Raw genomic sequence first — 16,149 nt, 5'->3', positions numbered from 1 at the left:
CTTGCTCCGAAAGTAGAGATTCTATCTCCGCTTCAAAAGAGTCTGGAAGAGATAAAGACATGTTGACTTGTTGAATCGTCTTTACTGACTTTTCTGGATTCCTAGGATAATTTTTTGCATAGTGTCCCTTTCTTTTGCAGATGAAACATCTGTCAGACTTGTACCCTTGATTCCGTTTCTTACGGAAGTATTTGAATCTCTTTGGGTTCTTTTCCCAGAACTTCTTGTTGCTGCGCGTGTATTTCTGGAAATGATGTCCAGACTTCTTCTATGATTTGAACAGACGCAGTTGGCGGCTTTGCACTTAATCTTGAGGTGGTTCTTGTTGCAAGCCTTTTGAACTATCAAGTCCCTTTGAGATAACCTTTTGAATAACTCTTGTTGATCACACAGTCTCTTAATGGAAGAGAGTGTGAATTGCCAGATTTCGCCAAGTGTAATAGAGGTGATTGGTCTCTTTGTTGCCGCAATCATATTGTTGACCTCAGGTTGTATTTCATCCGGTAGAGAGGTGATGAAGGTATACTTTAGTGTATCGTCACCATCATGTCCTCCAATGACATAGTAGAGTTTGGACATAGCCGAATAGTGCTTTTCCGGATCCTTCATTTTTAATGAAGCGACATTTCGATCAAAGAACTCTTGTTTCTGCTGTCTTATGACAAGGTCATAACTCCCAAGGAACTGGTTATGGAGGATTGTTACTGCTGCTGATAGAGTTGGCAGAGTGACAAATTGAAGCCTAGTGTACTCAGGCTGGGACTGAAACCAATCTCTTAAGCTTCCGGTAAATCTTGTGACAAATTCGGCAATGACCTTTTTGAGTGTGGCCCCTTCAAGGGTCATCTGAAGATCAATCCATGCCAAGAATTTGGAAAGCTTGTCCTTCCATTTCGATGGGGGTAGGTCATCAAAAGTGAACCAAGGTCCCGTGCTAGCTGGTTTTGACCTTGGGTTTGGAGCTCCAGTGGGAGCAAAAAATGACTGAGCATCCTCATCCTCAGGTTCCACTATTTCTGGACTGGGATCAGTAGCAGAAGTGTTCATGAGAATCTCAGTGATGTCCGCCATCTCTGAAGTATTTGAAGAGGATTCTGAATCATACGGACTGATGAGAGATTGCTCTGGAAGTTTGTCTTTAGAGGCTAGAGGAGGAGAGGTTTTCTTTTGCTGGATTTCTGAGTTTTTTGGGTAAAGGTGAGAGAAGGTGCCAAAGGGCTGATAAAGGGTTTCTTGTGGTTGTTCTGGTTGTGAAAGAAAAGGGAATGAAGAATAGTACGAAGGAGCAATAGCCGATGATGTGGAGGCTGCTGAAGTAAAGGATGGAATCATAGTAGACTGGTCTCTTTGAAGATCATGCTCAATTTGATCTATTTATTTCTTCAGCCGTGTGATCTCCTTTTCCTTTTGTATGAAGGCGGTTGTAATGGGTTGAGGTATCCGAAGCTCTCTATCCAGAGCCTGATATTTTGCAGTAAGCGATGAATGAAGCTGGAGTACTTCTTGTGAGAAAGTATCCAACTTATGATCTAGCTTTTGAGTCAGGTGTAAAGCTTGGTCCAGTTTCCCATCTATCTTTTTTAGATAGGTATTCTGGACGATTGAGTTGGAGGTTTGCCAGTTTAGCACCTCTTCTGGTGGTGTCAGCGGCTCTAGTGATCCAGAGGGGGAAATCCTTGAAGGAAGGATTTCTGATCTCTTGTTCTCCGATTTCCCTAAAGGAGGGAAATCCTCTTGCTGGAACATGTAGCACTCTTGAATTGTTGGTTGTACTGCTGATATGGAAGACAGAGATGAAGAGCATCTAGAAGTTCGTGGCATTGTAACCGAAACCGTGGTTTCAAACCCTGTGGGAGCTGAGCTCTTGCAGGTTTCGTTTTCCAGCCTATAAACTCTTAGATCTTTCTGGATCTCTTTTCTGCAGGTTGCAGAAGGGGGTTTTCCATATTTGACCTTAAGTTGAGCCAAAAGTACCTTGAATTCATCGTAAGAGATATCAATGATTGTTTTTCCTTCTTTTGCAAGGAACTTGATAGCCTCATCAAACATTGGGAGTGGTGTTTTACTTGTCTGTTGCTTTTGGGAACCATCTGGATCCCGGTCATCCGGCTTTGATCTCCTTTCTGAACATGGAGTGTCCGGTGACATGTTTCGAGGATTCTTTTCTGGATGCCGAAAGCAAGGTTCAGCAAAGTCTAAGTCATCATCACAAGTGCATCCTGGGCGGCACATCTCTGGGGCAACATCCCAGACGAAGTGTCCTTTGACATGGGCGGCATAGATCTGGTTTCCAGAGGACTGGAATGAATGAATATGGATCTTTTCTCTTGGCCTTGATACTGGTTGTATCATGGATGCTTGAAAGATGGATGGAGCTGAAGAAGATTCCCCAGTCTTCGTGAAGATCGTTTTGACAGTTCCATCTCTTTGATTGATAAAGAGAGGATTTGTAGCTTGAACAGGCTTAAATTGAGATGCCTAAAGCTTTTCGTAGTTGGTGACCCACTCAATCGGTATTAGCTTTTGAAGATCTTCCTTTTCCAGCTGCCTGGGAGCCTGGACAATAGTGGGGATCTGGCCAGAATCGGCCATGATGAACAACGCATCAGAAGAGGCTTGAAAGTCTGGGATCTGCAGGTTAAATGCATGATCCTGCAGTCTGTAGACTATCTGATGGTGTAGAGTTGCAGAAAGAGCGTTATCAACCTGATTCGCTCCTGTTATCTGGACTTGAACTTTTAAGGCAGTGGAGAAATAAGGATCATTGAGGGATAAATTAAAGTTGGGGAAGAAGGTCAGGACAACACTTCCTGTGTTGAGTGTTGTGACGATCGTTCTGATCACTGCATGCTCATACTTGAGATATCTTGTGTCCAGTAACGACATACAGGCTGTGACCGGTAAACCCATCCTTCCATGATAGGATAGGACTAGTCTAACTGCTCCAAGATGGGGGTGTGTGTAGCCCTGTTTTCTCCACTGTTCTATGAAGGAGGTTGGGATTTCGAGAGTAACGTACTGCTCCTGTGTGGTAGCAGTAAGAGAACACTGAGAAAGAGAAGAAGATTGGACATATTCTTTTACTGTAAGGGGTTGTTTATGGATAAGCTGGTTAAAGGTTTTTCTGACAAAGTTTTGTTTCTTGAAAATATTGTAAGGGTTCATAATAGGTACTAAGGTGTTTTCTATTTGAACATTTTCTAGTATATGGGAGATCTCTACAAGATGATCTATCTTGTTAGATATGGTTTTCTTACATGAAGGAGAAAATTGTAGAAAGTTATAGATATCTTTAAAGTTCAACCATTATTAGAAAGTAAAAATAAGTTTATAAAATTATTTTAGTTAAAATAATTTAGAAATAATTACTTTATACTAATCAAAACACATTAACTTTAATATTGAAAAATATTGAAAGAAATATAATAAATAATAGAAAATGAATTTTTCGAGAGTACCATTTTGATTCTTTATCGTTATAAAGTTTTTTTTTTCCAATATAGATAATTAATCGATATTATTTTAGTTAATTTATTAATTTTATATATCCTACTAATTTAAGTTATTTGTGAATCTATATATAACTTTTTATTATTTATATAATTCATAATTATATAGGTAAATCTCTTATAATTATTAAATACCATTAATTAAATTTTAAAATTAAATAAAAACACATAAAAATAAAAGGAAATTATACTTTATACCTCTTTTTTTGAAACTGTTACATTTTTAATTGCTGTTACAATTTTACATTTAGTGTTTTCATTTATACGCTTAAAGGCCACCTGCATTTCTTTTCATTTTCATTGTCACCACATTTCATTTTATTCACTCCCATTTCTTTCTTTTATTGTCCCATATCACTGCATATTTTATTGATACTCTTAACATGTAATTTTATATTATTCATGTAAGTTTTATTTTATTTTTAGTTTTCTATTTTTAATATTTTTATAGAATTTTATCTTACTTTTTAAAATTTATATAGGTATAATATATAATTTTAATTTTAGATATGAAATTTATTTTTTAATTATTGTCTTTAAATTTCTGTTTTAATATATTTATGTAGTTTTTTTTATATTTTTATATTATGGGTTTAATTTTTTAATAGTTTTTCTTAAAGATGGCAGTCAGATGGATATTTTCGGGTACCAGACCTGACCGTACCCTAATGGAATGGACTCGAGTAATAATAAACAGGTTTGGAATGTGTTTAAAATTTAATTTTATTATCCGTATCGGGTTTGATTCAAGTTCGGATTTAAATCTGCTAGTACCCATTATCCAAACCCGATTATATTAAAATTATCATATATTATTTTATTTTTATAATTTATAATATTATTTTAAATTTTTATAAATTGAGAAAACTATTTATTAAAATAATTTAAATTTAGTATATTTGACTCTTAAATATAAATTATGACATTTTATAAAGAAAAATAAGCTGGGAGAAGGGCTGCTTCGGTACTATCCTAGTTTGAATTTAATTGGCAGACTCTTGTTTTTGTGGTGGGTAGGCGTAGGTGGATGAGAGAATGGTTTTAATTGATCGAGTTCAATGCTTCTTGTTGGATCATTATTTTAATTTGGTAGGTTGTTCAAAAATTACTTTCTACACAGAATTTAAGTTAGTGGGTCACAAATTAAATTTATTATTATTAATTTTTAGTCCTTTTCATCCATTCTTTCTTTTCCTCTCTTCTTTTTTTAATTATTATTCTTTATCAATTTTTTTTTTTTAATTTTATCCACCATCAGTTATTTTTTAGTTTGATGATAATTTAACTTTTAATTTCAGAATTATTCTAGTATATTACGAGTGTACGATATTATATAAATTTATAAAAATTGATAATGATAGAGTGCAATAATCATATTTTAGTAAAAAATTTTATTTTATAATATTTCGACTCATTTAAAAGAATATATATTATTTAGATTTTTTGTTTTTATCTTAAATTTTATATTCTGATTTTTTTAAATCTTTTTTAGAGTTTTACGATAATGTTTTTTTTGTAGTCATTCTAATCTATTATAGGTGCACGGTAACTATATAAACTTATAAAAAAGAATATTATTTTAAGTTTAATAATTTATTAATAAAATAAATACTATATTAGTTAATTATATATAACACTTAGTTATTAATCAATTCAATATATTATTTATTTTTAAAATTTAATCAGTAGTACTTGACCATTATAAAATTTATTTAAATAACATTAATTTGTATAAATAATTAAAAATTATATAAAAATTTATTGACAATTTAAATTAGTAAAAAAATATATAAAACTAATAAAATATTTAAAATAATACCGGTTAATTGTTTATAATTAAAAATAGACTTATAATGGTAAAGTCCCATAATAATATCCTAGCAAAATTCTCTTTTTTAGGATTTGAATCTTTTTTAATGGACGTATACATTGAATTTAGAGTTTTTACTAGAGTACTATTATGACACTTTACTATTATAAGTTTATTTTTAATTATAGACTATTAATTAATATTATTTTAAATAATTTATTTATTTTATATATTTTTCTACTAATATAAATTATTAATGAATTTATATTTAATTTTTAATTATTTAAATAAATCAAAATTTTACAGTTGAATCTTATATTATCAAGTGCCACTAATTAAATTTGAATCTTATAATATATTTGATTGGCCAATAAATAAGCACTACATATAATTGACTAATCAAATATTTAGTTATATTAATAAATTATTAAAATTAAAATACTATCAATATTTATAGATTTATATAGTACCATATATTTATAATTTATTATAATGACTATTTAGTAAATATAAATCGTCAATGATAAAAATTTTATCAAATAATGGATTTATGTTTAAAATAGTCATCAAGTAGAGCCCATTAAAATATTAATGGATTTATGTTTAAAATATTCATAAAGTAGAACACATTAAAATATTAATGAATTTGTGTTTAAAATATTCATATTAAAATATTAATGGATTTGTGCTCAAAATGTTCGTCAAGTAGATGTTGATTCTAGAATTGCTTTTTGTTAATGCAATTGGAAAATGTCAGCAAAAACCTTTACTATTTAAATAAGAATTTCTCTCTATATATATTTTTATCTTAATTCTTATTTGGCTTAATTACTAATTAATTTTAAACTTTATACTTTTAACAATTTTATTAATTATTTTAAAATCTGAAAGTAAATTCTATTAATTAAAAAAGATTTTAAGTGAGTGAAGAGCTTTATTATAATAATATAGTCATTAAAAATCTCATATACATATATTATTTTTTTATATCTTGTATATAATTATTCGTATTAATAATTATTCATTCAATTTTTTATTTCATATTTTTTTATATCTTTTATTTTTATGAACTTTTTTTATTATAAATTACTTCAATATAATATTAATTATTTAAAATAAATTCTATAATTATTATTTAACATACAAAATTTATAAATTTATTTGTAAATAAATGAATTTCAATAAATAATGTTATTATTAATAGTAAATTCAGATTTTAGAACTCACCAAATATAGACAACTTCTTAGAGATTATTGAATACCAAAACAGTCTTTTTTGACGTAAGTGATATCTAAAGAAAGAAGTGGAATGAAAACTAATTGATTAACTTGCATTTTATATGGCGATTTATTAATTTTAATTTTATATGTATAATTTAATTTAACGTATTAATCTTATATTATTTTGTAAACTTAATAAATTAATATTTAATTTTTTTAACCTACCAAAGATATAAACAATAAGAGAGTTGACTATATTTGGGTAATCCATAAAACAAATTTTACATTAAAAAGAGAAGCAGAATCCATAATTGAGAATAAAATTATAGGGTTATATTGTGAAGGTTTACTCCTTTCTTTTTTCTCTTCACTTTATCAATTCAAATAGAAACAGAAATAATAGTGACATTAAAAATTTAAAAATTTATTTTTTTATAAATTTGATCCATTTCTTAAAATTTTATTTAAATTGTCTGATTTGATTAATTGATTAAAATTATAATCAAATTAAAATTTCAATCAAGATTAGATACTATCTTTTTAACTCCGGATATTAATATCTCTTTACTTTATTAATATTATTTGTCTCTTTAAGAAATATATAAAATTATGATAAAAGTGAAAAATGAGAAATAATTTTACTCTTCATTCTACTTCTTGATTTATAATATTTACCTGTCATTTATTTTCATGTTAATCTATAATCTGACTTTAGTAACCCGTGTATGATATGTAAATATATATAATAGTGATATGTAAATTGTAGATAATTATATATTATCATATTTTGATCGAGATTTTAATTAGTAGTATTTGTAATTAATTATATCAAATCAGATAATTTAAATAAAAATTAAAATATTGAATCAAAATTATAATTAAACTTAAATGTGTAGATTTTTGATATTATTAGATCAAAAGATTACAAGATATTAAAATTTACAGGCAATTATGTTTATCAAATATTATTTCTACGTCAAAGTCTACCCATGTCCGGTCTTTGCTAGAGCAAAAGGACAAAAAGATATATAAAAATCGCCCTCTTTGCATCATACACAGAAGTTCTTGAATTCTGGAACCATCACAAAACCTATGCTGCCTGCATTATTTTATCTTTGTTTAGATTGGAAATTGTCCATTTCTCGAAGGTCTTCTGGATGATAAGTCAAAAAGGGGAAACTTCATAAAAAAATCAGAAAGCCCACTATGTCCACAAATTGTCCCATCACTCTATGTTGTCTTGCTAACTTTTGAATGTTGCACACACGAATCACCTTTTTAATCATTATTCTTCTGTTTTATGCTATATTTTCTTATATTCCTTTCGATCTAGATCCTGAATTCTTGCACCACCCCTTTCCACTTCATATTTATCACAGTTGCTAGCAGAGTCCAGGATCAAGAAAAGATCAAAGAACAAACAAGAAAGAAAGGAAATGGAGGGTGAAATACAGAACTTCATATGGGTATGGATTACAGTCTTCATATCTTTATGCTATTGTTATGCAATTGGGAAATTTATATCTAAAGGCACCAAAAGACTACTTTTTATCCTTCCGGTCGTTTGCTTTTTTCTTTATCTTCCCCTCAATCTCTTCTCTCCCCATCTTGGCGGGACAACTGCATTTTTCATTGCTTGGCTTGCTAACTTCAAGCTCCTTCTCTTTGCTTTTGGTAAAGGTCCTTTATCTTCAGATCCATCAATTTCTCTTCCACTTTTTACTGCTGTTTCTTGCTTACCAATCAAGATCCAAAAGGAAAACCCATCTCCAAAATCATATCAAAATGGCCATAACCCTCAAAACTCATCAAATCCATCTCAGAATAGCCAAATCAGAGAAGACCCATCTCCTAGAAAGTTAAGAGATAGCTTTCTGAACTATGCAATAAAGGGTATACTTGTAGCAGTTATGGTACGAGTATATGATTACAGCGACCATATTCACCCTAGAATCATATTATTCCTCTATGCTTTCCATATCTATTTTCTTCTTGAGCTCAATCTAGCCATAACTGCAGCCCTGGCTCGAACCCTACTAGGCATAGAGCTCGAGCCACAGTTCAATGAGCCTTACCTCTCTACATCGCTTCAAGATTTTTGGGGCAAGAGATGGAACCTCATGGTCACTAGTATCCTACGCCCTACCGTATATGAACCCACCCGCAACATTTTCTCACGCGCCATTGGTCGGAAGTGGGCTACACTCCCAGCTGTTTTCGGGACATTTGTTGTGTCAGCGCTAATGCACGAGCTGATGTTTTATTACTTGGGGCGCACGACACCGACAGGAGATATCTCGGTGTTCTTCCTTTTACATGGATTCTGTTTAACGGCTGAGATTGCATTTAAGAAATGGTTAAATGGCAGGTGGCAGTTGCCAGGACTTGTATCTGGAATCCTGACCGTTGGATTTGTAATGAGTACTGGATTTTGGCTGTTTTTCCCAAATTTTATGCATAGTCAGATTGATGTTAGGGCGTTTGAAGATTACGCGACAGTAGTCGCGTTCTTGAAGAATACGAGTGAAAATGTAATGCGTTTTTAGAGGGGCCATTAACGATTGTGACGTGTTTGTAATGTTGACTATACAATCAAACTTTTTAGCTCAAAAATTTTAAAGATAAGAGCAAATTATTTTCAAATTTTATTTGTGTTTGAACATAAATTTATTTTTGAAAAAATTTCAGAAATAACCAATAAATTAAATTAAAATCGACTATCACATAAAAAAAATCAGATATTTTTTATTTCTTTATAAAAAATCTGATTATGAATAAAAATTAGTTTTGTTTCAATAATTTTTTTTTATATTGTCAATATAAAATGAGAAGTTTTATATCAGCCTAAGATTTTTTTTTTGTTGATTTTCAAAGGTTATATCTGAAAATCAGAAGTAAAATAAAACCTAGAAAATCAGTAAAGCATCTTCTTTCTAACAGCAATGAATATAATACCAAACAACGTGCCTGTAATTAAAAAGAACTTAGCATCTCATAGTTTACCTCTTCTAATATTGTGACATTTGAGTTTGATTCTCTTGGTTGTGTTGTTAAGGACAAGGTGACAGGAATAGTGCTACTTGAGGGGAGAACTAAAGATGGCTTGTACCAGCTTTAACCACTCGCAAACTTCTCAACCTCAACCTTATCAAACCTGAAATACCACAATATCAACTCTTTTGTTCAACTTAGTTATAACATGGTAAGAGTTAAGAAAGGAAAATAGTAGTCAATTTTTCCATTCCCTAAGAGGAGTGTGGCATAGGAGATTAGGTCACCCTTTCAGTAGAATTCTTGATCAGACTATGAGAAGCTGTAATCAAAAAGTGAAAGTTAACAAAAAGTTTCAATTTTATGATGCTTGTCAATATGAAAAATTCCATTTACTGCCTTTTAAACCTTTTTGTTCTCATGCCTCAAAGCCATTTGAATTAATCCATACCGACCTATGGGGTCCTTTGCTAGTTGTCTCAAATCAGGATATAGATACTATATTAATTTTATCGATGATTATAGTAGGTATACCTGGGTGTTTCCCTTAAGAAACTAATATGATGCTTTTGTAGCATTCATTCAGTTTAAAATTGATGGAAAACAACTTAAAAGATCCATTAAGTGTCTTCAGTCAGATATGGGGGGTGAGTATTTTTTAAGACATAAGCTTGGAAAGCAATCACTGGGACCAAAGGACAATATCCATTGGTCCAGGTCTCATATCTGTACAGCCTAAAGCTGTACAGACTGTTCATCACAGACCTAGATTTAGGGCAAAGGAGCAACCTTTCTTCCCTAAGGAAGAAATGTCACTTCTGCCTCACTCTAATCAAGAATGGAATGTTGACATAGGAATATAGGAAAGGACATCAGGCATCAAGTTACCGTTATTCATCTTCATGTATATATTAGCAACACATTGTATTGAAAATCTCAAAATACAAATTGTATATTCCATCATAAATTAATAACAACAACACAATCATTTTCACATGGTATCAGAGCAGGATTGATCCTGTCATCATCTACCCAACCAAACAAATCAAGATTTTCTTCTGTTTTCATCATGTCTCACAGTGACCTTACCAAATTTACAAACACTGTGTTAAAGGGCAACCGAAACTACTTCAAATGGTCGAGGGCCGTTTACATCAGCCTAAGTGGCAGGAATAAATTAGGGTTCATCACAGGAACCCGAAGCAAGTCAATAATAAAAAACCCTAACCAGCCATCGAAGAATGGCAGATGACTGACCATATGGTCATGTCTCTTCTTACCAACACAATGGAGCCTCAGATTGTCAGATTGTGTATACTTTTGGCATCATCACAGGCTGTGTGGGAAAAAAATAAAAAATCTATACGGACAAGAGAAAAATTACGCCCACATTTTCAATTTGAAACAAGAGTTAGCATAAATTAAACAAGGAACCCGGTCTAGCGCAAGTTACACGACCGAGGTGCTGACTCGGTAGGAGGAACTTCAGAGTTACCTCCAACCCACAATTGATCCAGAAGAAGCAAGGAAGAGAGCGGAGCAAGATTTAGTCTACACATACCTGGGTGGGCTCGATTCGAGCTACGGAGCACTTCGGTCTCAAATCCTTCTATCTAGCTACTTACCCTAGCTCAACGTTGTCATAGTCGTCATTCAACAAGAGGGTACCAGACGCGTCACCATGGGAACATCAAACAACCAAGAAACAGAAGGCAGAGCCTTCGCTTCACACTCGCGAGAGACAACCCGAGGAAAGGGGATGCCTGTCAGCGTCGAGCGGTGTGACCACTGCAAGAAGCAGGGTCACACCCACGAGCGCTGCTGGCATCTCCACCCTCACTTTCGGCCGACTCACAACAGAGGTGAGCGAGGGTGAACGGGTTGTCGAAGCCCTTCAAAATAAATTACTGATTTTTCTAAACTAACTTGTAGAAATAGTGAAACCAAGTCGAATCCCAAGAGAACCAATGTGAATAGCTTCTTAAAGTAAAATAAAAGAGGGGGTTTTGAATGTTTGAATCAAAATTATAAATAGGCAGAAAATAATGAAGGCTGAATATTAAAGTAAATAAAAATCAATCTTAACAAATTTCCAATTCAAGAGTGCTAATTCCATCCAATTGTAATCATGATCATAGGCTAAAATATTAATTCTTCTATTCAAGTACTTAGTCTACTTATTCGAAAAAGCCGTAACAAGTGTAATTCTCCTAATATAATTGACTCAAACCCAACATCCAAATCAAAACTTACCATTAGTCAACTGGGCACGATAGCGTTCCATATCAACTTAATGATAGCATTAAGAATAATGAGAATGACTAAACCAACATTAATTTAATTGAGATAACTGCAATTGAAATAACCTTGTTCTTTTATTTCCCTAGAGCCTATCATGCAAGCTATGTAATTCGAATAAGCCGTAATCACACACACATGAGCCAGCTCCTTGCTACTTGTGTCAATTGTTCATGACAATTACGGATCACAAACTCAAAGTTTAGCAATAGAAAAATCAATATCAAAGTTGAGTCGTCAGTTCAATCAATATCAATAATTCATAAATAATAAGAACAAGAAATAAAGAATACTTGAATTAAAGAAGAATTCTGTTAAGCTCAAAGCCTCACAAAATCACAATTGGAATTTATTCACTCTTGAATTAGAAACTAAAAACTTAGCCACTCATGGTGGAGTAAGAATTCACAAGAATTGTAGAGAGTAGAAGAAGAATAAGAATATGAATATGAATTTGAATCTGAATCTGAATTTTGCTCAAAGTATCTAGCCGTCCTTATATAGGAAGTAAAACCCTAAACCCTAATAGTAGAATCCTTATCAAAAAGAAATATGCTTCCTATTTAATCTTATCCCTATAAGGAAGGATAAGATTAAGAGTGATTTAAATAAATTAAAACCTTAAATACATGTAAGAAAGTTCTATAAATCTAACACTTCCAAAAATAAAGGAAATTAACTAGGGATAGGTCCACCACAAATTAATCTCTGAAAATTTCGAAGCTCTCTTTCACATCTTTTAGCAGCTCATGGGATGCAAGGCGTGGTCACGCCTTGTTGACAGTAGTCTTCTGCACAGATTTCTGCACTTCCTCCAAAAGACTTTGTTTTTGACAAAATGATGACTTAAAACATGTCTTTAGGCTAGATTTTGCTCCATCCTTGATATTTCATCACCTAAGTCAGAATAAACATAATTTCCATAATTAAGTACATTATTCAACCAAATCGCAAAGGAATTAAACACAATAAATATAACTATTTTTGACCTATCAGAGGGAGAAATGGAGGTAGGAGTGAAAGGGACGAGAGAAGAGGAGAAATGAGAGGAGACACAAATTTTGGCAGCATGGGAATGAACGCGTCTAATCCTAAGGGTTATGACGCGTCCAGCGGGTCGGGTCTTTTTAATTCAACCCGACCCGACATCGCTACCTGCATCCGGCCCGGCTCCAGCAACCCGGCCCGACCCAACAACAACCAATGTGCCGACCTGGATCCGAATCAGTTCAACCCGCCAACTCGACCCGAATTCGGTCCAACTGAAAATTCTCAAATTTCTTAACTCCTGTCTCAACTCCAGTCCATTTCGCAGCTTCAGCAGTCCCGTGGGTCAGGTTTTAGTATCTCAAAATTACACACATTCTTTAAATAAATGCCCAAATTGGATTATCGATTTCAGTGCAACCGATCACATGACTTGAGATTCAACAAAATTACACAATTTTGTACCTACAGATTTCCAACATGTGATCGTTGCAAATGCGATCGAGCCAAAATTTCTGGTTTTGGCTCTTCCACTTTGTTTAATAATACAATACAAATATCCTTCTATTACCTAACTTTAAATCTAATTTATTATCTGTTGGTAAAATAACTATGACTTTAAATTGTAATGTTATTTTCTCACCATCTACAGTGATTTTTCAGGATCGAATCACCGGGAAGATGATTGGTGACGGATATCTTGAAAATGGATTGTATTATCTCACAACCACTAATCAATGTCTAGCCTCGACCAGTCTAGTCAATCAAGGCATGTTGATGCATAGGCGGTTTGGGCATCCCGTCACCTCATATAATCACTTCTGATATTTTGTGACTTTCATCGATGATTACTCCTGAATTACTTGGGTTTATTTGCTAAAAGGAAAAAATGACGTTTTTACATGCTTTCTCAATTTCTTTAACTTCATCCAAAATCAGTATAATGCCAAAATCAAAACCTTTCACTCAGATAATGGTATTGAATATGTCAATAAAATTTTTTTCGTATTTTTTTCAAAAGAAGGTATTTTATATCAAACTAGCTGCATTTATACCTCTGAACAAAATGGGGTCTCAGAAAGAAAAATAGACACCTTCTTGAGGTCACTCGGACTCTCCTTTTTTAAAATAATGTCCCTCATATTTTTTGGTCGAATGCCCTCCTAACTGCAGCATATCTCATCAACCGGCTACCAAGTCCCATTCTCAACAATCTCAGCCCTCTAAAAATTCTCAAATAAAGGAAAATAGAATTAGGCCACATTAGAGTTTTTGGTTGCACAACCTTTGTCCACGTCAGACGACACCACAAACTTGACAAGAGTTCTATCAAAACCATATTCCTAGGGTAGTCCTCTGAAAAAAAAGGGGTACAAATGTTATGACCCTACCACTTATAAATCCTATATTTCCCGAGATGTGACCTTTAATGAAACTACCTCCTACTTTCCCAATGATCCCACTCTTCAACAGGAGCCTTCTGCAGTATTATTTCCTTCTAATTCTTCCTTTTTTGACAACATAATTTAGGATATTCCTTCTGATAGGGAAGGGCTCTCAGTGACTACTTCTGAACCCACCCCCTCATGGGGAGAGCCATCCACTCCTGCAGCAACTTCTTCAGGGGGAGAACATGAATCACAAGCAGAAGAAATTGCCCTGCGAAGATCATCTCGACCAACTAGACCCCCCGCCAAGCTAAGGGACTATGTGTCCCATACGGTATCATACCCTATTCATCACTACATTATTTATAATTATGTAACAAATTCTTATAAGGCATATTTATGCAATCTCACAGTATACACTGAGCCTACCTCCTTCTATGAAGCTAACACCAGCTCCAATTGGTGCAAAGCCATGAAGGAAGAACTCCAAGCCTTAGAAAGAAATGACACCTGGGACCTTGTTCCCTTACCCCCAAATAAGAAACCTGTTGGCTGTAAATGTGTATATAAAATCATATACAAGCATGATGGAACAATCGAGAGATACAAGGCTAAATTAGTAGCAAAAGGCTTCACTCAAACCTATGGAGTAGATTACCAAGAAACTTTTGCCCCTGTAGCAAAAATGAGCACTGTTCGCATTTTATTATCTGTTGCTACTAACTCAGGGTGGAGCTTATTTCAGATGGATGTTAAGAATGCATTTCTTCAAGGGTCTCTAGAAGAAGAAGTGTACATGACTCTTCCTCCAGGTCACAAATCTACATCTTCTCCTTCCCTAGTATGTAAGCTTAAAAAGGCAATCTATGGATTGAAACAATCACCAAGAGCATGGTATGCCAAGCTAAGCCATTTTCTCCTAAACATTAATTTCAGCAAATGTGCTTCTGATTCTTCTATGTTTGTTAAACACACACACACACATATACGATCATTATCCTAGTATATGTAGATGATATTATCATAACTGGCAATAACAATAAGGAGATTGATGAAGTAAAACGAAAACTAAAAGAGGAATTTAACATTAAGGATCTTGGTCAATTATCTTACTTTCTCGGAATAAAAATAGCCAAATCTCATAAAAGGCTATTTCTGTCTCAAAGAAAGTACACCCTTGATCTCTTGAAAGAAATAGGAAAAATAGGAGCCAAACCCATAAATACCCCAATGGGGAGTAAGACAAAACTCAACTTAGAGGATGGTGATCTGCTAGATGATATAGGCTACTACCAGCGTCTAGTAGGGAAATTAATTTACTTAACAATCACTAGACCTAACATTAGTTATGCTGTGAGTATGGTTAGTCAATTTATGCATGCTCCTCGTACTTCTCACTTAGATGCAATTGATAGAATCCTAAGATACCTCAAGGGTTCTCCAAGTCAAGGTATTTGGATGAAAAATAACAATAATGCTAACACTATTACTGGTTTCTCTGATGCAGACTGGGCAGGAAGTTGTGACAGAAAGTCGACCTCAGGATTCTGCACGTTTGTAAGAGGAAATCTAGTAACTTGGAAAAGCGAAAAGCAATCTGTAACCGCAAGGTCTAGTGCCGAAGCCGAGTGTCGAGCCATGGCATCAACAGCTAGTGAGCTTGTTTGGATTAAGCGAGTGCTTATTGACATGGGAATAAGATGCAAAGGTCCGATGGAAATGTACTATGATAACCAAGCAGCCAGACACATCGCATCGAATCCTATCTTTCACAAAAGGACCAAGCATATTGAAGTTGACTGTCACTTCATAAGGGAAAAAGTCCAATAAGGAGAAATTGCAACTCCATTTGTCAGAAGTCACGAACAACTAGCAGATATATTTACAAAAGCCCTGGATAAAGCAAGTCACCAAAGGCTTCTTAGCAAGATGGGTTCTATTAACT

At 33.5% G+C, this 16,149-nt stretch overlaps 1 protein-coding gene across 1 annotated transcript; it reads left to right on the top strand.

Annotated features, from left to right (window-relative positions):
- The first annotated feature begins 7,520 nt into the window (after positions 1–7,520).
- On the top strand, positions 7,521–9,183 carry LOC8282048 (acyl-CoA--sterol O-acyltransferase 1). Its single transcript, XM_048376164.1, has one exon. The coding sequence runs from the start codon at positions 7,977–7,979 to the stop codon at positions 9,084–9,086; it is 1,110 nt and encodes a 369-aa protein (XP_048232121.1). The 5' UTR covers positions 7,521–7,976; the 3' UTR covers positions 9,087–9,183.
- Positions 9,184–16,149: the final 6,966 nt, after the last annotated feature.

This window comes from Ricinus communis, chromosome 6, assembly GCF_019578655.1.
Source record: "Ricinus communis isolate WT05 ecotype wild-type chromosome 6, ASM1957865v1, whole genome shotgun sequence".
Classification (NCBI taxonomy): domain Eukaryota; kingdom Viridiplantae; phylum Streptophyta; class Magnoliopsida; order Malpighiales; family Euphorbiaceae; genus Ricinus; species Ricinus communis.
This window is presented reverse-complemented; position numbering and strand designations above follow the sequence as displayed.